Below are 22,550 nucleotides of genomic sequence, written 5' to 3' on the forward strand. Positions count from 1 at the left end.
ACCTATTCAACGGAGAGAATGCGAAGCTGCTCCAGTAGGAGCATCCCATTCGTCGGAAAAATCTGGATTCATCATCGGAAAATTTGCTCAATTAATCGAACGAGCGTGGTCCGTGATCTCAGGCAGCTGCGGGAAGAAAAGCCGAGTTACACCTTCCTGGAGCGAAATTCCGAGTACGATTTCGAGAACTCAAGTTATCGAATACGCGGTGCTTGGATCGCGGTCCACGGCTCCCAGTGCTCGACTATTTATTAATAAGAAAATTGTTCTGCCCCTGCGGCGAGATATTGGAGTGCTCGGAACTTTTAGGCGTTGTAATCGTTTTCGGTGACGTACAGCGTAAGCGCAAACAAAATTTTATTACGAGACAGCTGAGGCGTAGAGTCGAGATGACTATGGTCGAGTCGGGTACAGTCGAGAGGGCAAGTAAGTAAGCAAAGCTCGTTGCCGAGCGCTGCTATCGTGTTCTGGAGCCGTAATAAAGTGATTTGCGGAAAGGGCCTAGACTCTCCACGGATGCCGTGGCGGCAAACACAAGCACATGGCTGGGCTTCGAGGAGACAAGTTCTACCTACAGGCTTCGTCCGCCTATAGTTGACGTCGCTTCGGGGTCACTTGCGTCTCTCGGGCCTCGGAGTTCCGCAAGAGTGCTTTCGGGATACGGTTGCATTATTTTGTTCCGTGAGAAGACTCCACACACACACTTGAAGAGAAAGCAGACCGAGAGTCACCGGCGAAAGGTAGTAAAAACAGCCGGTTCCTTTCTCCTGCGCTAATCTCAGTGTCGAAGCAGAGGATAATCTTGTGCTGTGGCTCCTTGCAGCAAAGAGTTGTTTGAGCCGATTGCACGTTTGTGTCAAGCACCGACCGCTCACCATCGAAGCGAACAAAGTGACAAGTAAGTCCCGATGCCCCATCGAACTCTCACATGATCAAGCTTTATTGAAAACTGAACATTCGGAAAAGAGTCGTCATTGTCGATCGTAAGCGTGACAGTTCGTCCCTACTCACCGAATGTTGTAGTTCGCGTTGAGATTAGACAAGCGCGCTTGACGAACGCTATCCCGTGGGGACAGGTCGATCGCCAAGAATCGAATGATTTCGAGTGTCCGGCGTCGAACATGAGAAACGATGTCGCTCACCGCGTTGTTAGCACTGTGGACCCGCACCAGCTCGATCTCGAGAACATCGTTGATAGCCGGAAGAGGGGTCTCATGTATTGAACATGTTCGTCGCGGTCAATCGCTCGGGAACATCGTTGAGAAACTGGGAAATTTCCCAGACCGGGGTCTCGTAAACATGTGGACGGAATGCACAATGGCAGCTCAGGTATTCTGCGTCGTTGCGGGGAGGCCGATTGGTCTGCTCTGTGAACTTCCCCGAGATGGTACCCTGGGGAAAACGGAGGATGATCCACGGACGTAGACCTGGAACTCCGATCGTGAGAAGGAGCAGGTTCCTCGCACCAATGGGAACCTCGGTCTTCGCTATTCATGGAATCACATCGACGCTTTCCCTGAACTCATGAGAGCGGCGGCGTGTCTGCGTATTGGGTGAGGAGATGGCAAGCAAATCGAATCGCACACCTTCGGCCATATAGGGTCAGCGCTCCCGAAACGGCTTTGCTCGTAACGTTCGTAGATCTCATAAAGGTAACAGTGTTCTCATAACTAGCCTCTGCAAAGTTGTCACATGGTCGCGTGGCTCCCGCTGCGGACAACGCATCACTCGATTGTTCGTATTTCTGTTTCCTCTGTGATCCAGAAGGCGTGAAATGATTTCTGCTCAGACCGGTATCAGAAGCACGAGCGTTTCACGGAAGCGAACCTTGAGCTTGGTGTCCACGGTTCCAATTTAGAAGTGTGAGTCGACGTCTCTAGGGAGCCGTTTTTTCCTTACTTCGATCGTCGACTCCCTGGAATCGCTCCAACGAACGTCGCATCCCCCGTCATGCTCGATGGAAGTGACGAGTACTATGCCCCAACTTCACGCGCTAAAGGATCGCGATGATTGTAGGACGTTATCAAACCGGGCGCTTAGTATAGAGAATAATATCTCCTAAACACTGACCAGAGAACCAAAACGCGATCACAGGGTGATATATCTGCGGAGCCATGACTGTAGAATCCTCACCCTCGAGGGAAACCTCGCTCGCCGCGTCGGTGTCCTCTGGGTAAGAGCCATCATCAACACGGCGGCGCCCACACTCACGTATTCTATTTAAAGTCGTAAATATGATCTAAATTCTAATCACTTGATAATCTTATAGAGCACTCCGGCGAACGTCTAATCGAGATTGAGCTGAACTGTGTTCCAAAGAGCGATGAAAGAGTAACTCACAATCTTGAGACGTAAAGCGAGAATGATCAATTGGAACACGGACAGGTGCTTGCTTCGTTCCCGGAAAAATGAGAAGACCTCCGTCCCCGAAAAACTTCGAAGTAGGTAGACATCGATTCTCGGTCACGAGAGATCTACAGAAGGAGCAATTTCTTTGAGACATTCATCCCTCTTGTCTGGGACGTTCCTCTTGAACTGAGTTAACCGGAGCTTCTGTTCCATCAGTGCTATCCAAGCCTAATCAGCGGCGACGAAAATTCGCGTTTTCAAATTAACTAACGTCCGCGTCGTACTTTTGACATCCGAGCCTTCCAGGGCCAGGCTGCGAGCGCAAGTTTTTGATTCAAGGAGTCGTCTTGCACGTTCGAGTCCTAGAAGAAAAATAATAATGCGACTCTTCATCTTCCGGAATGAGGTCTCGTCACATCGCGTGCTATCGTTCATACTTTGTGATGAGCTGCAATGTTTACCTAGATTGTTTGTGAAGCCGTGGGTTGACTCACAATACCCACACTCTTTACTCGCTTCCGCCTCGTTCGAGATGAGGAAGAATCGGTGATGAGGTTGTCGCTGGGGACACAGAAACGATAGATTGGGGATATAATCACGTCAACTCTAGGATGGGGTGATGATGCGGTGGACGGTGTCGACTTATCCTGCGTAGAGTCGATGTCTTCCCTTGTACGAAGAATCTCTTGACATGGGAACTTTACAGCCCGCTCAGTTCTGTGATCATCTGCATCCAACGTCGCTCTCGCAGCTGTAGGGGAACAGGTCTACGAGCGTGTAGCTCTCGAATCTTCGTTTATGGCGAATCGCTGCATCCACTAAGCTAAATTACTTCGCTCCGTCAGCGACCAACGGCGCTGTAACGTGAGGTATGGCAGCGAATGGCGCATGGCTCCGATACGACATAAAAGGGTCGGACTAGAGATAGGAAGCCCGGATCCGCGAACCTAGCCGTCGCATCGAGTTCGTTCCCGCGACGATTCCCCCCTCCTCTGTTGTGGCTCGACGGAGGATCATCCGCGCGCTCTTGGGAGCCAAAGCCGAAATAGATTACGAGTGAATGAGTTATTCGGTCCGATTAGATTCTGGCGACTCTTTACTCCTCGGTCATCAAAAGGAGATAGCATCATCTGAGGTGGTCGTCACCGGAAACTGATTACGAGCGCTGAGTGACACCGGGGAAAGCTCATAAATCGCGTCGGGGGAACTTGCTCGTATTACGCGGTTCTCTCGCACTGGCATGCAGGCGGTCGACGATGTAACGAGGGCTTCACTGGAGAAATCTAACCCTCTGGGAGTTTATTGGGAGGGGACCATCGCTTCCGCTCAGCATTTTCGAAGATCAAGGGGCTGGAAGGAGTCATAATTGCCTTGAAAGTCCGATCACTCAAAACACGGACGACATCCCCATTATTTCGCCAAAGAACGATCTCAATATCCCTCCATGTCTGAATTGCCCGCACAGAATGATATGACATGGCGAGGAGCGCTTCACGAGTGTTCCAATGCTCGGAAGCTGTCACAAGAAGAGCAGTCCCTTGAACCGGGGAGAGGATATCATAAATCGGGCGTGGATCCGACGCGACAGGCACGAATGTCTGCTTTCTCAGACATTGAAGTGGAATCTCTTGGAGAGATGTAGGTAAACAAACCGGTTCCGCGAAAGGCGTAATGAACTCCTCGACAGAAGCAAATCGAGCTGACGAAACTTCTTTTCTCAGGTAGTACCTTCAGACTGATGTCGTAGGGAATGAGTGGCTTCATTCAGAACGATGGCAACCTACGGTTTCTTGATATACGGCCTCATATCCGCAATACAAGTAAGTGTTGACAAAGATTCGGGGAATAGCTCCTAAATGATTATCTTTCGTAGATAATGAGTTCATTGATCCACGGATTCCCCGTCGATTTCCGTCGTTCTTCTCGCGAGCCGGATCCCGCCCAAGAGTCTGGGTCACTCTCGGGTCGGAGAATCCTCGTGTCGGATGTCGGCGGCATGCGAAAACCCAGGGAATCGATGATTGATATGCTCTTCGTGTCTAAGAAAGACGCTCGAGTTCTTCAATCATGTACATTTATTTTTGAAAATCTAGTAGTTTTTTATGTACAGAACGCAGACTGGGATCGGTCAGAACTTTTGTTGTCTAATTGACGTTGCTCACGACGTGCATCAGGATTGCCATGATTATTGCAGTCAAACCCCCGGTAATCGGCAAAGTCAGGAGCCACGCAGCGATGATTCCTTTGAACAGGCTCCAGTCCACGGCTTTCTGCGATTTCGCCAAACCCACGCACACTATCGAGCCCACCTTGCAATGTGTAGTCGAGATGGGCAGTCCGATTTTGGACGCTGCCAGGACGGTGGTCGCGGCACCGATTTCGATCGAAAATCCATTCGTTGGGGTCACCTTCGTCAAGTCCTCTCCGACAGTTTGAATTACTTTCCTGCCCCAGAGCCAGAGTCCAACACAAATCCCGAAGCCGCCGTACAGCAGTATCCACTCCGATCCAGTGGTATCTTCCTGATGAACGGATCCGTTTGCGTAGATCAAATACAGTGCGATAAGGGGTCCGATCGCGTTCGAGACGTCGTTGCCGCCATGCGCGAACGAGCCGAAGATGGCCGTTAGAACTTGCAGGAACGAGAAAAGCTTAGCCACTTCCGGCTTCTCCTCTTCCTCTGACGTCTTGGCCTTCAGGATTGAGGCTTCCAGAGATGCAATCGATGCCCTGCGGTCGTATTTCTCCACCGCAGTTCCGTCCGTCAATCGTTGCTTCTCAGCACCGTTCGGAAGCGCGCTCGTTTGTGCTATGGTGGGTGCCTGTTCGTTGGCGAGGGACGCCGCTATGTCCCGTCGCAGCTTCGGAACTTGGTAGAACCAGATTACGAGCATGACAAGCGACGATATACCAAGGGAAAGAAGAAGAGCACCCCACAGAGGAATGTCATCGAGATACAAGAGTTTGGGACCATTGTGGGACACGGAAATCACATTCACGAACACGGTGAAGCCGTAGAACAATGGCAGCGCCCGCAGACCTGGCTCGAGCGGCTCGTCCTTATTGAGGATGAAGGACTTTATGAAGAAAAATATCACGAACGACACGATGCCGGACAAGACTGGAGACACGAACCAGGAGCTGATAATCTTCAGAAGTCCGATCCAATTGATTCCTCGCAAACCCCTCGCGACCAGCGTGAATCCGAGAATGGCGCCGATAATTGAATGGGTACCGGAAATAGGCAACGCGAAGAAGGTCGCGAGTATATTCCACACCGCAGAACCGAAGAGAGCGGCGAGATTCCCGATCATGAGCGTCTTCTCGTTACCTTCGTACAACTCCGGGGTATAAATATCCTTTCGCACGGTTTCAGACACTCTATACCCCAAGAGAACTGCTCCTAGGATTTCGAAGATCGTTGCGAGGATACACGCTTGTCGCAGAGTGAGGACTTTTGCTCCCACCGAAGTGCCGAAAGAATTTGCCACATCGTTGGCACCGACACCGAAAGCCAAGAAGAAAGCGACGATGAAACCGCTAATCAGAATCCAGTACACCTCATCGGGATCAACCCACATTTTGTCACTGGATCCGTTGAGCCACTCTCGCGCGCACTTCTGATGGAGCAGAACTAAGACACTGCGCGTAAACGAAGCAGCGAGGCAGTGCAAACTTGTGGACGTATCATAAAGCCATCGCTTCCAAGTCACATGTACTGATAATCCCACGAGGGAGTCCTCTGTCTTTCCACTATCTTCAAGCTGACTATATGAATCCTTGTAAAGATGTCTTTCCCAGCTCGGCGCCTACCTGGGAATTTTTGGAGACTCTCATTAGACTTGGAGGAGAATCTTGCATTTCGGCAGATCGAGGTCTCATCCTGTTGGGAGCGCCCGGATTAAGGGATTCGATACCACTCGGGGGATTCAGAAATTCTCGGGAATCATGCCAACCAAGGTTTCTTGTAGTATCACTGTTAGGTAGTTGGGCTACACAACTACGCGCGACGCCCTCTTTATGGGCAAAATATTATTTCTCAGTAATTGAGGAAAAACCGGGGTTTCGGTTCAAAGAGCCCCTCGAAGGAAAAGTCGCAGACGAGTTCGATCGGATACAATCCTTATCATGGGGGAAGCCAGAGGTGTATTCGCATGTCTCCGAGACCAAGATCAGCTCTCCACGAAAATGTTGAGATGATTATGATTTCCAAATTTCGATACGATGATCTCGACCTTCCGATAGTGGATACCAATAAGGATTTGTCGGGACCTGGGACCACAATCGTGATGAGAGAAAGTCTGATAAATGAAATATATCTCCGGAGTGTCCTCTCGTCCCAGATGAGATTCGATGTCGATCGACTGAGTACTTTTCAGCATCCACAGCCTGTTCTGAAGATCGGCTGGAACGTGTGCCGATCGATTTGCGGTCTCGGGTCGGCACCTAGTCGCCACATTGAAAAAAAGCGGTCGGCCACCGCTGATCAGGGTCAAACTTTTTGCCCCTATGTGAATGAATTACCGAGAGTCGTCTGTCTCAGAATGAGCATCTCGTGTCTAGCATCGAATCGACGTTCACAGATTGCGAATCTGGCAGAGGCCACCAAAATCTGGGCTCTGCCGCCGGACAGCCTCCTAAATGACCCTATCGCGAGTTCTGAAGCAATGAAACAATATGTGCCCTCCACCTACCAGTCACAAAACTCGATCCTGTGGAAACTGGGGAGAGCTCATGGCACGGGCTATTCAGAGAAAATATCCGTGATGAGGGTTCCGACTTTGGTCTAAGCGCTGAAAACCGAGACCCCTCCCGAATCAGGCCGGTCATAGGCCACCCTCTCAAAAGCCCTGAGTTCTAAACGAGAGCTTACCCTAGTCAGAATCCTCGAGAAATCTCAGCTTGAATTCTGAAAGAGCTCTGGGACATCGTTCATCTGCAAGGGCATTCCTCCGTCGCTGGGGCGGGCCCCGATACTTTGATTTGAAGGCTTATCGGGACCTACAAACCTTGCCGTCCGTAGGTATCTGAGCTCTGAAGAAACGTTTATCGCGAGAACGAACGAACGGAACCACACTGGTATCGGAGACTTGCTGACAGCTCAATATTCTCGCACCGAGCATGTGACGGTGCTCTCGGGATCGACGCTCGGCCTGTATGTGAGAGATTAGCAAGAAGATCAGTTTCTACCTCCATTGATTGAAAGAAAACACTGGAGAGAACAGACAGGCTTCAAGGTGTCCTCCCTCAGACTGACATCGCTGGCACTGTATTATGAAGATATCAAGTGGATGTGACCAATCAAAAATGCAATAATAACGTTACGAGGGAATGTGACCGCGGGGATGAGGGCTCTCTTGTCTGGTCACCGATTGAGAGATCCGGCAGCCTCACCTGCACTTTACCTCCGGGTGGTCCGCTAAGGATGGAGGTGGGAGAGTGGATGCAACGTACTATCAATGAGCGTGACGGGGCGGAAATTACGGTATTCGCGCTCATTCAGCATCTGGTTCCCCGGCAGCCGCGCGTTCCCCCGAGGAAATCTTCACAATCATTGGAAAATTCCTGGAATGATTAAGAAGAATCGCGTTGGCACACGGAACAGAGCAGCGCAGACCAAGGCTGGTTCACGGTAAGGTGCTCTCGGCGGAACAATCGAATGACGGCAATATTACTTTGTTTTCTCGGAAAGCGCTATCCGCTTTGACAAGTCAAAAACAACGGAAATGCCGCCCTGTAGTGACCCGCTGATTGCCAAGGATCGGTGAATCTTGAATAATTCCTGACTTTGGGCAAACTCAAGAAGAAGAGCCGACTGAGACACGCTAGAACGAAACTTTCGAATTAGGAATTCGAATTCCATTCTCGGGCTGTAACTTGATCGAAGGTCCGATCCATTGATTCGAGTCAATCAACCTATTGGGAGGGATGAAGCCTCCCGCCTTTTGATGTCCTTCCTATCCTCTACGGGTTTCTCGTAACTTTCTGGCTATCTGTCACTACCGACTCCAGCAATGCTGTGATATCGATACGGTCAACGTTTTCGAACTCATTGGGATCTGCGGCGGTCGTGAGCTACTGCAGCGCGCAAAGATTCTCCAACCGTTTCGTCTATGAAGGTCCTCAAACATTTTGGGATTGTACGCTGCTCCGTTGCCCCGGTCTGGGAGAGAGACCTGACATCGGAACGCCAGACATCCACGATGTGAAGATCGCTGCGGGATTTTCGACTCCATTGGAACTGCACTATTCCGGCTTATCTCTGATAGCCTGCTTGCAACGATATCCTTACTCGAGCGTTTCTTCGAGACTATTCGGCCGAATGATTTTCAGTAACTAATTGAGTTATAGTTCCGGAACGCACTTTTCTCACTTGGATCACACGCTCGACACCCGTTCGAGCGCGATCGAGCGAGCAGCCGTAGTGGCCCCCGATCCGAGTGTCACATCCGATGATTATAGAAGACTGAGGACTGCCCCTTGACGCTTGCAGGCAGGGGCTCTGGCTCAACGTCGATGTTCATTCGACCCCGCCTGGAATCCAATGCTCCGATCCGCGACGGTCAAGGAGAACGCTCGCGTCTGCTCGGTTCGCAACCGCTTCTTTTATGATGACACCGCCGATTTCCACTTGCATACGGCCGCAGAATGTTTCTTCTACACGAACGCCAAGCATCTGAAACGGCGGTGAGTTAGAGGGAACTCCGCTTCTCCCAAACGGCTCTATGCCGATGAATGTGAGACCGACTTCTATGACGCTAAAAGCGATGGAGACGGATTCGTCACGTAGCTTACGTACGAGTTCCCTATCGCTTCTGGTATCGAACAATCGAAACTTGTTTCTCAAATGGGCGGTCGATTCATGCGACCGGCATGAGGCTTCCATCAATTCCATGGTAGACCAAGCTTAAGTTCGAGATTTCTCCTTGAGCTGTTCCTCCGGTATTGTATACTCGTCGATGCTGGCTTGGATCGAACGAACAAACGAGGGTTTTCCAGGCTGAGCTCGAGGCTCGACCTGGGAAGACTTTCCCTGAGAACTAATTGTAAGCGCCCCTCCGGAGTTCCGTCTCTTGATCCACTTAGCTGTCCCCCGCAGGCCTTGTCTCGCCATACCGTTCGTATGTCTGAACGGAGACGCGCGGAGCTTCAACGAAGGCGATTGTCATATACCGGAAACGGAAGAAAAATCCAGTACCCTCTTCCGCGCGGTAGAGAGCATCTCTGGAGCAGGTCTACGATGGGTATCCTGTGTCAAGCACGCTGTCGGTAAGTATCGAAATGTTTTGAAGCTTCCACGTATAAACTGCATTCACCCCAGTGAATAACTCTCCGCTGGAGGGAGAACCCATGCTTGGACATTGATTACATTCCTCTCGATTCCCAAGAATGTTGCCAGCGGACTCAGACGCGTTTGGGAGCTACACCACAAGGGCACTGTCCAGGTACCTGGGACGGTTTGACATGTTTCGAAGATGCGCCTGCGAACTCCACGGTCGGAATGCCGTGTCCTGGATTCCTGTACGCCTCTGCGCCGAAATGTACATACGTATCAACGAGGCGGTGTCTATCAGACAGTACTTGGTACCGGAGAAACACGACAAATAACGAAGAGTACACGGACTACAGCGGCTGTACGCCCAAGGAAGGAAAAGTGAGCTCTCGACTCGAGATCTTTCCCTTGGTATAGAAATCGATGCGCGATTCGTCGAAGTTCCTCGGAAAGCAACGGGGTTTTCCGGGAAGGTTTCGCCACTCGCAATCACCGTCACCGTGACTCCCGCAGGGTGAAATCGCCAGCGTGTACTATTTCGCTATTGTGCTGTTCACGCTAAGCGTCGTGTTCTGCTTACCAGCAATAGTGATATTCAGCTACTTCCGGTGAGGGTGTGAGCTTGTCAAGATCTATCAAGATCACCGATGGAAGATTCCATCCTACTCTTAGATTCCGACTCACGATTTATCCGCTTCGAATCTCGCTCACAGCTCGCTACAATGTCAACGGATTACCATGCACAAACACTTAGTCACATCGGTGATGCTATCATCTCTCATGCAACTCATAGATCATTGCGTACTCACTCTTCCTGAAGTCTCTCAACGCCAAATATTGTTGGAGCGCAACAATGTGGTGAGTCCTTGTTCTTACCAACTCGATTTCGAGGTCCTTTGGTTCAGCTCTTGGAGAGAGGGATCCACCGAAAGTGAGTGACGAAACGGCTCAATTACTTTCTAGTGGTGGTGCAAGCTCTTGCAAGTGCTCCAGAAGTATTTTTGGTGCTCTCAATACACTTGGATGCTGTGCGAAGGATTCTATCTGTATACTCTCGTAACACAAGCATTCGTGAGCTATTCAACCTTGGCTAAGTACTACGTTCTCGGTTGGGGTAAGCTCACAGCACGGAGAAATGTTCCTGCTCTTTGTCTTCCACCGCACGTCAGGCGCACAGCTATCGGAGAGTTGGTCACCTTCCCTTTCCCTTTCCGCTTCGGCTCAGAGATTATAGGAGACTTTCACTTCGTGAGGAGCGAGAACATCATGTCGTCAGTCTTTTTTCTCGGCAAACGAACTTGAGGGTACAGTTTCTTGCTCGTTACAGGAATGCCCGCGCTCTTCGTGCTCATCTACGCCGTCTGTAGTGCGGTGTTTGCTAATGCTGAGTGAGTTCTGTCGATGAGGCGAAATGCGATGCGTTGATAGTGATGGCTCTGGGCTCAGTTCCGAGTCGAGAAGTCCCTAACCCAGGCTCTCCTTATTCCTCCCCCGACGATGCAGTTGCTGGCGGTCCATAACAATTTACGACTATATCGTAACGGGTCCTGCCACGCTTTGCCTCATGGTGAGAGAAGTCCCGACGAATATACTTAGCCCTCGGTTCCACCCTCCTTGATCCTGAGACACTCGTGACACTTTCGACATTTCAGCTGAACGTTGTTTTCATGATCCGAGTGGTGTTCGTAATCGCTGGGAAGCTACAGGGTCCAGAGAATGCGGAAAACTTCCAGGAAAACAATCTCAGGTGGGCTGAGATTGGAATTGGTGGCATGCGAGCTCCCCTCCTGGTTCCCGCGAGACCTTGTACTCTATTTCTTTGCTCTCCTCTCAGACGGATATTCCGCGCTTGCCTCATTCTGATACCGCTGTTCGGAGTGCACTTCGTGGTCTCGATATTCGCCTCGGGAGCCGCCTGCGCGAACAAACTCCTCACGTCCTACATATCCTGGTTCTGCGTAAGCTCTCAGGGAGTTTTCGTTTCACTCGTGTTGTGTTATCTCAACGGGGAGGTTCAATATCAGCTCAAGAAGGCATATTACCGGTGAGTTCCATCGAGGAGCGATCATCGTCAAGTAGATTTAGCTGAGGGTCGGCAATGGATCAGGCTATGGAGAGGGGAAGCAAGGTGGTGGAAAAAAAGTAGTCAAGTGATGAAAATTGTAACCAGCTCCTTGCAGTCTAACGGATCAACGTCAGTTCGAGCTCGTGATGCAGAAGCCCAGTGCTGATGCAAGGATGTCGATGATCACGATGCATAGCGACGCTTCGTCGGGCTTGCTCCACAGGGCGTCCATCGTCTAGCTTGCAAACTCGAAATGACAGCTAGTGGGTGAGCTCAAATGAAAAACTGCTCGAGTCCCCTCGAATCGCAGAACTTCAAATCCGAGTCACAGAATAGACATCCTCCAGCCGGAAGGAGGGAGATGCTCACATTGTTTCAGTTCAAGGCGATCTCAATTGGTGGCCCTTCGTAATTAAGGATCGTATATCCGGATTTAGCAGATTAGGAAAATCGTATGGAATCATTATTGTAATATTTTGGAGAACTTTTCGAGAGCTCTAGTCAATGTTGATAGTCAAAGATTGTCATGATGAGAATAATCCAGAGGAGGACCCATTTTCCTTCCCTCATGCTCCAGTGGAGTTAGAAGCGGTCGATGCCGGTCGTTGTGTTCCGAAACGAACGATGATCGTCGACGTCCGGAATTCGTCATACTCCAGACCTTTCAGCACCCGTTTGGGAATTGAGGTAACCGGGACGAATCGCCCATGAACCCTTGGGTACACCATTGTGATGATAACGACGAGAGAGAATGATTTCACATCATAAACAAGGTTAATCTCAGAGAATCGGCAGCTGTTTTATTATTATATGTCACCCGTATTTCCGACAGCGATAAATGAATGGATGCTCCTCCAATTCGCGACAACCTTCTCTACGTCGATGATGATCATCGTGGAATCCCCTCAGCGAAGCTCATCCAATCAATCTGAGGAGAACACCTCCGTACTCGGAAAGGAAGGGAGCTCATCAGGTTCTCAAGTCGGAACGAGCTACCTAGCTTTGAGGCGATACGAAAAGTAATCTCCGATAATCTGGTCTCCGGTCTCCTCCCCACATTAGTGTGTGCACCATATCCAGCTATTTTTCCACTCAAAGGTGGGGGGCTTGGTCCGTAAATAGAAAATAATTAGCGATAGCCAGGCACTGTTCGGCGATGATAGGCTGCTGGACCGTTTCGGATGAAAGGTCCCGGGGTGGCTCCCGTTGAGGTGCTTTTACTAGGAGCAACGCGAGCGATGGAAGCTGAAGTGGCTCTCATGAAGGGTTTCAGTTCTTCGGGACGAGTGAGGGTTGTTGATCTGTTTGTACAGGACGGAAGAGCTTAGCGACTCCATTGATTAGAGTATGAGCTAAGAACGATGCCTCATTTTTCCATGCTCACCTCAATGACGAACGCGTCTTCTGGAGTGTTTCCGCATTCATGGTGAGTCTCACGGGGGAAACAGCGGTGGGGCTGACCGCAGCGGGGATTTTCGGTATGGTGCTCGAGCTTTTCACTGCGGACCTTGTTGGGATGCCTGGAAGGTTCGAGCGAAATTCCTTCAGCCGTCGATGCGGACAGCCTTCTCAGCGTGCTCAATCGAATAAATTAAGGCGGAGCGTGAACCTCTGAATTTATCACACCTGTTCTCCTGATGGAAGTCCCGAGCGGGCGCCGGTTCTCGTCGTTCAAACTGGTCAGGCTCGAAGACTGATGAGGGATCGAGTTCACGGTCGGGGTCACCGTTGCGAGAGGTGGTACCGAAGACGCTACGCCACAATATCTTGGATCGGTGCCAATCTTGAGGCTTTCAGCAGTTTCCGATACTTTCGAACCCTTATTCGACAGCACGGGTGACGGTGTCGCACGCCGCACAGAACCTGGGAATTTTGCATAGTCATTTGAAAAATTACACATGGCATGATCAATCCCGAGTCGATGCTCTGCTCTCTAGTTTCTCTCTACGCACCACTTAAGACTGGTATGCCTCTCTTTATCGGGATCCCAGATGTACGAGGAGTAATAGTGCTCTTGTGTTTATCGTCTTCAGGCGACTTTCTCTCGCCACTCGGGGACACTGGGGAGACCGAGCAAGTTTTTAAGGAGCCCATTCGTTTTGGATGTCCCCTTTAAAACTTTCGAGATAGTTTCACTAGATTAGGAAAATGCGGAAAATTTTCAAAAAACTAGCAACCTTTAACATTGTCCGTGAAGGAATGGATCTTGCGGGCGAGACGCGCCCTGAGCGACTTGTCTTCTTTCCGGCTAGATGGAGTATCATCGATTCCGATCGGTTCGAGTGATTTTTCCTGAAGTTACGATCGACTCAATGGACGCCGGTTTCGCCTCTCGTAGCCTCGGAGTACTCGGAATGTACTTATAAATCCTCCGGTTTACCCCGACTCACGTTACTCAATGGCATCGAAGACAATGATCGTGTCGAGGTTCGCCTCGTCGTTTTCCTGACGGGCGAGAACCTGTCGAAGGAACTTTCGGAATCGAATTCGTCCTCTTCTGCGGGAATCGCAACTCTCTCAGAAGGCGACAGCTCCTTGTCTTCCTTCTTGCGTTTGACGTCGTTGTATTTCGGCCTCTGTCTGAAGGATCTCCTTTCGTCCAGACAGGCGACGGACGAGCGACTCGACCTGAACGGTGGGCTTGGGAGCGAGTATTCGTCCTTGGCTGGAATAAAAGATTCAGATCGCATCGAGCAACGAGGTCGCTTACCTCGTGTCGATTGCGTGGCGGAATGGATATTATGCTCTCAGTCTCAGATGGAACGTTTTTAAGTCGACGTACCTGCGCCGGCTCTGATCGGGAGTGAGTGTCTCGCTTTGTTGTGACCATCTCTAGCGAGGTTGTTGTAAGACAATCTGCGCATGAGTACTGGGCTTTCTCCACCGGTCGAGGTGTCGGTGTCATCTACGGCGGGGAGCCGGATCAGCGGTCTAGCCACGGGCTCGCTCGGCAAAGGTCCCGGAGCTTGGATCATCGGACGCACAACATTCGTGAGGGACGTGCGGCGTTCCGGGAGACCTTCAGATGCGGCAGGGATATTCCCGTTGCTTCCCGCTTTCGAGCTCGAGGACGTTTCCTGTTGGTTGGCTTGGACGGGTGGGCTCGTCACTGGCTCCGGTGTCTTTTTCCTCTGCTGGATATCCTCGATATTCTTCGGTCTCTCGTGGAGAGTCTCAAGATTCGGATTCTCTGAATTTTCAGTCTTCAGACGTCTAGATGATCGACGGTGCCAACCTGCAACAGCTTTTCGAATCATCGAGAGAAAATTGCTTCCACGGAGCTCACCTTCAGCGTTTGATCCCTTTCCGGGACAGCTGTATCTCAGAGTTGCGAGTGACATACCTTGCTGTTGAGCTTGTTCGGCTTGCTTGAGATAATCGAGAAGAGAATTGTCATCGATTTCGGGGGAAGATCGATTACGTCGCTTCCGAAGTGAACCAGTCGGAGTGACGTCAGGACTCTCGTTGTCGGCCATCGAAGCCAGCGACGACCCGAACTGGGACCGACGAACCAAACGTGGGGAGCTCGCAAGACCCAGTGATGCGGAATCGTCCTCCGAATTGTTGTCAGTTCTGAAGCGGAAAATAATTCTTCCAGTGAAGATCGATCGTAACGTCTGGCTCGACGTGGGAACCATTGCGTCTGATAGAGACCAACGTACCTGCGTAGGCGGCGAACTTTACTGAATAGCTGTGGGAATCCGGACTTGATATCGCCGAGCAGCATGTCCATGACGTCAGATTCACTGCCCGAGAATTCCACACTCAATCTCTTGAGTTGGTCCTCTCTCACACGTTTTCTAGCTTCAGCTTTGCGTTCCTGCTCCGCTCTCTTCTCGTTATCCTCAATAGCAGTGCGGAACTTGAGACAAAAATTCCAGAAGACTCTGATTTTTCAAAGAGAAGAAAGAAAAACCTTGTCTGACAATTCTATGGTGGCGCAGATACGCAAAATCATGTGGATAAATATGATTATTTTCACGAACTTGAAACATTCTTCCAGCTTAAAAGTCTCCAGATCTTCGCACAGAAATGTCCCGAGATGGACGCGGACTTGTTCGAGTCTCTCGATCTGATCCTTCGTATTCTCGATTCTGTTCCGCGCACTCCGCAGGAAATCCTTCATTTGGAGCTGCAGATCGCTGTTGGCGTGCGCCACCAAATTGCACACGTTGGCCACGCGCGATGTGAGAGCGCTCGCGTCGCTTTTCAGAGTGTCTATCGAAAGCCGGGCAGCTTCCTCGAGTGACTCCAGTCGGTCGGCAAAGTCGAGGAGCTGTTTGCGTTCTGCCTCCTGAAAGTCCGGGAGGAGAACATCGGTCATGGGGACGAAGGGATACGGGCTTATGGTTGGATGTCTTTCTCATAGGTAGACTCTGATCTATCGGTTTATGTTTCGAGGTTCGAACCATGGCCACGTAGTGGATCAGATTCATCCCCGGACGATTTGCCCGCATGTCGGTGACTTTCAAGAGGGACATCATGCGGAAACCTGCCGCATTCCCCGCGTAGCCGCCGCTATTCAGGAAGTTTCCAGCCACCAAGATCATGTAGAGGATTTCGTGCAATTTTACTGCTTCTTCAATTTCGCGCGCAGCGGATCGAATGAATTTTATCGAAGGTTCCAAGATGCCGATGGTGACCGTGAATTCTTCTTTCAGCAGCAGACCTGTTTCATGCAGCATATCATTAAGAGTCCTCATTCTATATCGTCAAATCAACTGAGTGACATATACACACATACAAATATATACATATATACTGTAAACTCCAGGCATGCTGTATACTGATATTCTCTTCATTACAACTTGCGTTATGATTATTTTCTCACTTTTCCATTAGTCATGATACATAATGAATCCTCGTGATTCTACACGTCACACCTACATTCGATGCGAAGTTTATAGTCCGATATCAGGATCAGCTCCAACAGGAACTGCTCGGCTGCGCCGAGTTTGGAAAGGTCGCCCTCAAAGTTCTTGAGGAGGTCGACTTCCTCGGGCTCTGGAAGAATCTTCAGAAGACCCCGTAGTCTCTCAGCTCCTGCAAGGAAAAATTCAGGGTCTTGCCTACACGCTTCGGGCAATGGATTCAAATCTTGGATTTTGGAAAAATTGAGACCACCGACCGATTTCTTGGTGTAAACCGTTCCTGATCATCATCACGATTTCCTGGTTCGATGACCTGAACTGTTTCAGGAAGATCGAAATGTTCAGTGATCGCTTGCCGTCCAGCAGGGTCACCTTGAGAATGAGAAAAACGAGTAAAGACTCCACTTCCGCGGCGATATCGATACCCATGGACATCTCCCGAAGAGAGAGCGGACTTTCAACGAACTTCCTGAATTTTCCGCTGACTGGCCCGTCGCTGCAGCTGAGGTGTCGACGGCTGCTGGCAGAAGAGGTCCTCCATGCAATCGAAATCCAATAGAGCGTCATTTATCCCTTCGTGAGACTGAGCTATCCGAGCCCAAAGATTGTTTCCTAGACAGAGAATCGAGACGTCATTCCGCGACAGTTTTCCCACGATCATTTACCGATGGGAATCTCGTGGAAATCTCCGATGGAACAGGAAGTCAACGCACCGGTGAGGACCTTCCCAGCAGGTATCTTGCACCAGTTCAGAGTTTTCATTTTATTCTTTGGCTTTGGAGTCCATTGCTGTGGGAGGAGTTGCGCAGGAGCTACGGCCGCCGCGTTCGGTTTCCCAGATTTCAGCCCCAAAGAGCTCACATGGGGGGGAGGTGGCGGTGGGGGGCCAATAGAATCCCTTCCGCAGCCCTGTGAGCGGGAGTAAGGAGTTAATTTTCCGGGTCGTAAAAACAATCGATCTGTCTGTAGTAACACTTATTTGATAGCAGACCGTCGGTCGAAGTTCGATCATACCGGAGGAGGAGGTGGTGGTGGCGGCGGTGGTGGTGGAGGAGGCGGAGGAGGTGGCGGCGGAGCGACAGAAGTAGCGCTAGCAGAAGCGGCAGCAAGCGGAGAAGACGTGGGTTGCGGAGTCAAAACCCGAGGGGAGCCACGTGGCGTTCGGTCTCCGCATCTGCATTTCAACAGAAGTCTATCCGCATCCTGTTGCGTTTCGACGGAAAGCGATTTTTCCACAAGTTTCGAAGCTGTCGTCCAAATAACATCGGCTATCGGCTAGGGGAGAAAAGATTGGAGCTTTGATCATCGGAACCGACCACCGGTTCCCATTCACCGACGGCGCAAGCGTCGACCGTCGGAGATCTTCCGAACCGAACTCATGAATTCTTACAGCGAGTTTTTTTTTGAAAACAATAGTTTGCATTGAAAGTCTGAAATTACATCAGGCTGGAAGTCAAATGAAAGGAAATTATTATACTCGAGATCCTACTTGAGTGTAGTCGATGCGGAGAAGGTTCTGGAGAATGGTGAGAAAGGGCACTTGCTGGGGAGTCAGCGAAACTTGTCGAAGTATAGCATAGAAAACTTCCAAATGCGAGTTGAGATCTACACCATCGGGCCCGTTGATTTGACCTTCATCGGTGTAGCGTTGAGCCTCATACGCGTCCAACTGCACCATCGTATCATTGGTAAAGTGGCCCGCCTCACGTCTCAACCTGTAGGTAGCAAGAACGGGATCAGCCTCACGTATTCCCTCGGAGTCTTAATCGAGAAAGCATTGCACTACTGAGACAGGTCGTAACGTTCACTGAGCGTTTGAACTGATAGAGCAGTCGGTGCATTGCTGCGCCACGAGCCAGCTGACCACCGTTTGTGGTAACAAACTAGCGGCGTCCTCGATGAGTTCATGGGTGAGCCACCTGATTCGACAGTTGTTCAAAGCTCGGTAGGTCTCTTCGGACGCTCTTCCAGAAAGCAGTCCGTGCTCCGGAACGAGGTCCTGCAATTAATTTCTGAGAATATGCCTGGGCTCGAAGAAACAGTTTCTAACTCACTTAATCAACTCAACAGCGTCGTATAGGCGCAATCCTAGCAGTTGGTTCCGAATCGCAACTCTCTCCTGGAGCGAAGGCGCACACATGATGAGGCAGTTGATGAGCGCCAGGAGAGCGGCGGAATATTCCGATCGGAAGGCATCGCTCGTTTGGATCGAGCAATCCCGAAGTTCTTCCACGATAAACGCCAACCGGTAGCGTTTATTTTGATTGGTCTGCGGATTTTACATGCTATGAGTGTTACCCGTATTTCCGACCGTGCATCGGTAGGGAGTCGGGAGTCTCCACATGAACTGCGATCAAGCTTACCTTGAGGTGGTCTAGTGTCTCGAGAACTCTCCTGTATCCATGATCTTTGTTGTAAACGCAGACCGCAGACAGTAGTTGGATAACCTGCTTCCTCTTGGCACCGTCACTGCTTCCGAGAGCTAAAGTAATGAATGTAATACATTAATTTAAGAGCAAGACGATGTCGAGAGCCTCGACGCTACCCGTCATTCTTCTCCGCAAAGCGAGAGATTTCATTGAGATTGATGGTCCGTTGAACGATATCGTTCCTGCGCTCGATTCGAAACCGATCGAAGCTTCAAACTAGTAGGTGCGGAATTTTCAGGGAGGCCGCTCATCCCCCATCTAGTTCGGAAGTTCCAGCTTTTAGCTCTCTTTCCTCACTCCCGTTCCAAGATGGAACTTGGACGGCATTGATCAACATTCATTCGGTAAAAGCGACTGAAACGCTTTCGAGTCGTGCTCGCAGAGCCGGCCGGTTTTTCGGAGTCGTATAAATCTACGAAAATTACATCTTGTCCGCTGCATAGTCCGCGACCAGTTCGGGATCCGTATTTGGTTCAGTTGTGCGTTTGGCGGCTCGCTCGCTTCTCGCTAGCCCACTCCTGCCTACGTAATGCTAAGTCATCCGTTTCGTATAAACGGGGGTTGGCGAGATGAACATCCAATGGAAATTGTTTTCTGCTCCGAAAAAATCGAATAGTCTCTACACAGAAGCGTATCACCAGTCGTGCCTGTGAGCTTCACTGTAATATGTCGATTGAAGATCGCTCAACTAGCTGATCAGCTTTGAGCGGAGCTGGCTCCGAATTCCGGACGGATTTTTCATGATCCCATCGCTTGGGAGTACTAAGGAACAGACGGAATTCCCGCTCCCGAAGAAGATTCTCGAATCGAGGTGGAGGGCCACATACCGATTTGGGGCTAGCAGGAACACTCTGGACAAAGGAAGACAACATTTTTTCCCGCTCGTTTGAAGCTCTAGGCTCCGACGATCTCGACCACACAGAATCGCCGAGCGCATCTTTATCGGTATCGGGAAAGATTCGGCTCCGCTCCCGATTTTTTCGTCAGGGGTGTCCTACCTTGGATTGAAACTCTGATATGCGGGACGCAGAAATGAAGGAGCCAGCCTAGCAATCTTATATCCGCTATACCATGGGCAGCCATTATCAATTTGTGGGAGTAGACGAATGAGTAAGTCGTCCTTGGTCGAATGAGTTGGACACTATACACAAAATCGAGCATCAAGGGGTGACCATTCAATTCCTCGGCATGTGAATCCTCACGCAGCGATTGTTATGGAAGGCGAGTCGGAAAATTTCCAGAATGCATGGCTGCCGAGAGAATAGAGGTTTTGCCGTTGCGAGGAGATAGGACCAATAGCTCCACGATGAGTATCCTCCACCCTGTCTAGAACGATGATCGGGGCTCACCGACGAGTCCGTGTTCTATCGCATCCGGATGGACGAGACATAATCCTGCTCTGCTCAGAGCGAGCCTCAGGTCCGACTCCGAGATTCGGAGAGTACGCGGTCCGAGGTCGAGACAGCAACACCGACAACGAACTCGGAGTGATCGTGCCTCAGCCAGCGGCAATCCGCGAGGGTCCTCAATGCCGCGCCGCACTGATGCTTTTTACCGAGGTTGATTCGATCAGTCCGAGATCGGGGACTCCTAGTCGCTTAAGCTAAGGCTCATTCATCTGAGATCTGGGATCGCTCCCGTTGGAAATGAAGCCTCTCAGAAGAATAGAGGACTGCACTCACCAGTGGCCAGAGTTTGCACGTAATCCGCATTGTTAATCACGTATTGGATGTCTTTCAGCGAGAGATCCATAGTGATTCCGAGAGCCTCCCACCGCGTTTCGAGCTGGAGCACAATCTCTTCGAACTACGGCTGCACTATCCACTGCTCCAACAGGGTTCCGAACTCGATAATTCTCACAAGAGGAGGCATTTCATCGTTGTCGCCGGACGAGTTCGTCGGCGCCTGGCACTCCGCACTTGCTTCGAATTCTGGCGCCCGACTATTCGTAAGCGAGCGTCAACGCTCGCGAAGTTTGCGTGAAGGACTGCCGTCGAGTCAACCCTGGGACGTCCCACGTATACTTTTAAAGTGAGGGTCCCGCTTGCCGTTTTGAGCCAATGTGTCAATAGCAACGACAATACTACGCAGGGAACACAGAAAGATCTACGATTGCATACCCGGATAGAACATCAAAATCGAACGAGAAAAACAAGCCGTTCCCCAGGAGATCTCGTTCGGAAAGACTCTCAAGCGCGCGATCCTCTTTCTTCGATCGAATTGCGCACCGTTCTCCGTACCGAACGCAGTTCGCGAGATTCATCTACGGTGAAGCCATGTCTTTTCTTTCGACTTTCTTTTTCAGTCATCTCTTTCTCCCTTCTTCCCATACACATCCAATGACATCCCTAGCTCGGAGCCATTCTTGTTTCCAGAGCTGGACCTCACGAAACTTCCGACAGCCGCACCTTGCGGTGGGTGGGCCGCGAAGACCATTGAGATCATCGGAAGCGAACAACAACACAATCCGGCTCAGCTATTATTATCAAAAATTCCAACAAACAGCCGTGTCCACCTAAACAATCTGATTGGTATCAACAGCTGGCCGAGAGCCGGCTTTCCCGCACGAACAGAGAACCGTTGTCTCAGATCCCGGCACAGAGCGGCAAGCATGACATCCTTAGACGCTGTCCCAGACGAGCTACACTCCATTCCGCATCAAGAGACGATTGCATGAAGAGCGTTTCGAAAATTCCAAATGATTACACGTTCCCAGCTATTGGTTGGGAATCTGTTGAAATCTGTCGAATCCAAAGTTCCGGAAGAGCGCGAAATCGTGCGCCGCTTCTGTGTGGCGATGGTGTTCAGTGAACGGTCGAAAAAATCGTATTCTGTGCTGAGAGCCGCGCATGCGACATCCGACCTCTACAAAGAAAATGGCAACCCCTGGCGCCGGCACGACGACGCTCAAGTGCCAGCCATTTAACGCCTCCGCAGTGATTAAAATACTGTAACTCATTTGATCTTAGATTCTGCGCGCTTCGCCGTGAGCTGCCGCCACGAAAGCTGTTCAGAGCTTTGGAGCGTTTTCTGGCCCTTCCAGCGCTCTTGGAGTAAAGATTCAGCCCTTCGCTCCTTTTCCTTCGATTGGGTGTCTACAAGCAGTACGTTCTGGATATGCACCGCGCGACCAAATTGTCCCTGCAAAATAGGGGTCTTAGTCGACTCGGAGGCAACCGATCAGAGGAACCTGACCTTGCATCGGATCATAACTCTCGTCATGCGGGTCGCTCTCGAGATATCCTCAAAAATTGACTCGAAACTCGTGAGCCTCCTTCATCCCTCCTTTTGATTGCGCTTTTCGCCGCATACGCCCACGTGACGATCTTACACAATGGGAAATGTGATTGACAGAAAATTCGGATCATCTCCTTGCGAACAGTAGCCACCGTCCCTGACCGAAGCATTTTTGCCACGTTCCGACGAACTCCTGTACATCGTCATATTTTTTAAACGAAAAATCTCATTATTTCCCAGTGTACAAGTGAGCGTTCCAGAACGGGTGTGATCGTATGGCAAGAAAGTATCAGAACACTTCAGCTGTCACCGGGAAGTCAAAGAAT

General features: G+C 50.5%; 3 protein-coding genes across 3 annotated transcripts; 1 reads left to right on the forward strand and 2 right to left on the reverse strand.

Moving 5' to 3' along the window:
- The first annotated feature begins 798 nt into the window (after window positions 1-798).
- On the forward strand, window positions 799-12,466 carry LOC100909265 (calcitonin gene-related peptide type 1 receptor). Its single transcript, XM_029111325.1, is given in 13 exon segments — window positions 799-898; window positions 4,071-4,169; window positions 8,843-9,036; window positions 9,449-9,618; window positions 9,738-10,003; window positions 10,136-10,230; window positions 10,336-10,451; window positions 10,539-10,736; window positions 10,950-11,010; window positions 11,126-11,189; window positions 11,275-11,369; window positions 11,457-11,666; window positions 11,803-12,466. Coding segments are annotated over 12 exon segments (1,641 nt in total). The 5' UTR covers window positions 799-898; window positions 4,071-4,121; the 3' UTR covers window positions 11,927-12,466.
- Window positions 4,421-9,082, reverse strand: LOC100909122 (sodium-dependent phosphate transporter 1-A). Its single transcript, XM_003742769.2, has 5 exons — window positions 8,714-9,082; window positions 7,744-7,914; window positions 7,359-7,502; window positions 7,223-7,258; window positions 4,421-6,162 (listed from the first exon to the last, which is right to left on the reverse strand). The coding sequence occupies exon 5, from the start codon at window positions 5,928-5,930 to the stop codon at window positions 4,494-4,496; it is 1,437 nt and encodes a 478-aa protein (XP_003742817.1). The 5' UTR covers window positions 5,931-6,162; window positions 7,223-7,258; window positions 7,359-7,502; window positions 7,744-7,914; window positions 8,714-9,082; the 3' UTR covers window positions 4,421-4,493.
- Window positions 12,467-12,504: 38 nt separating the features above from the next.
- Window positions 12,505-20,739, reverse strand: LOC100904948 (inverted formin-2). Its single transcript, XM_029111319.1, is given in 20 exon segments — window positions 12,505-12,988; window positions 13,072-13,207; window positions 13,314-13,550; window positions 13,640-13,737; window positions 13,858-13,979; window positions 14,048-14,352; window positions 14,470-14,931; window positions 15,031-15,260; window positions 15,350-15,574; window positions 15,674-15,981; window positions 16,097-16,356; window positions 16,575-16,730; window positions 16,816-16,930; window positions 17,025-17,170; window positions 17,257-17,467; window positions 17,573-17,833; window positions 18,048-18,273; window positions 18,613-18,827; window positions 18,922-19,040; window positions 20,670-20,739. Coding segments are annotated over 20 exon segments (4,074 nt in total). The 3' UTR covers window positions 12,505-12,816.
- Window positions 20,740-22,550: the final 1,811 nt, after the last annotated feature.

Source organism: Galendromus occidentalis, unplaced genomic scaffold, assembly GCF_000255335.2.
Source record: "Galendromus occidentalis unplaced genomic scaffold, Mocc_1.1 scf7180000077431, whole genome shotgun sequence".
Taxonomy (NCBI): Eukaryota; Metazoa; Arthropoda; class Arachnida; order Mesostigmata; family Phytoseiidae; genus Galendromus; species Galendromus occidentalis.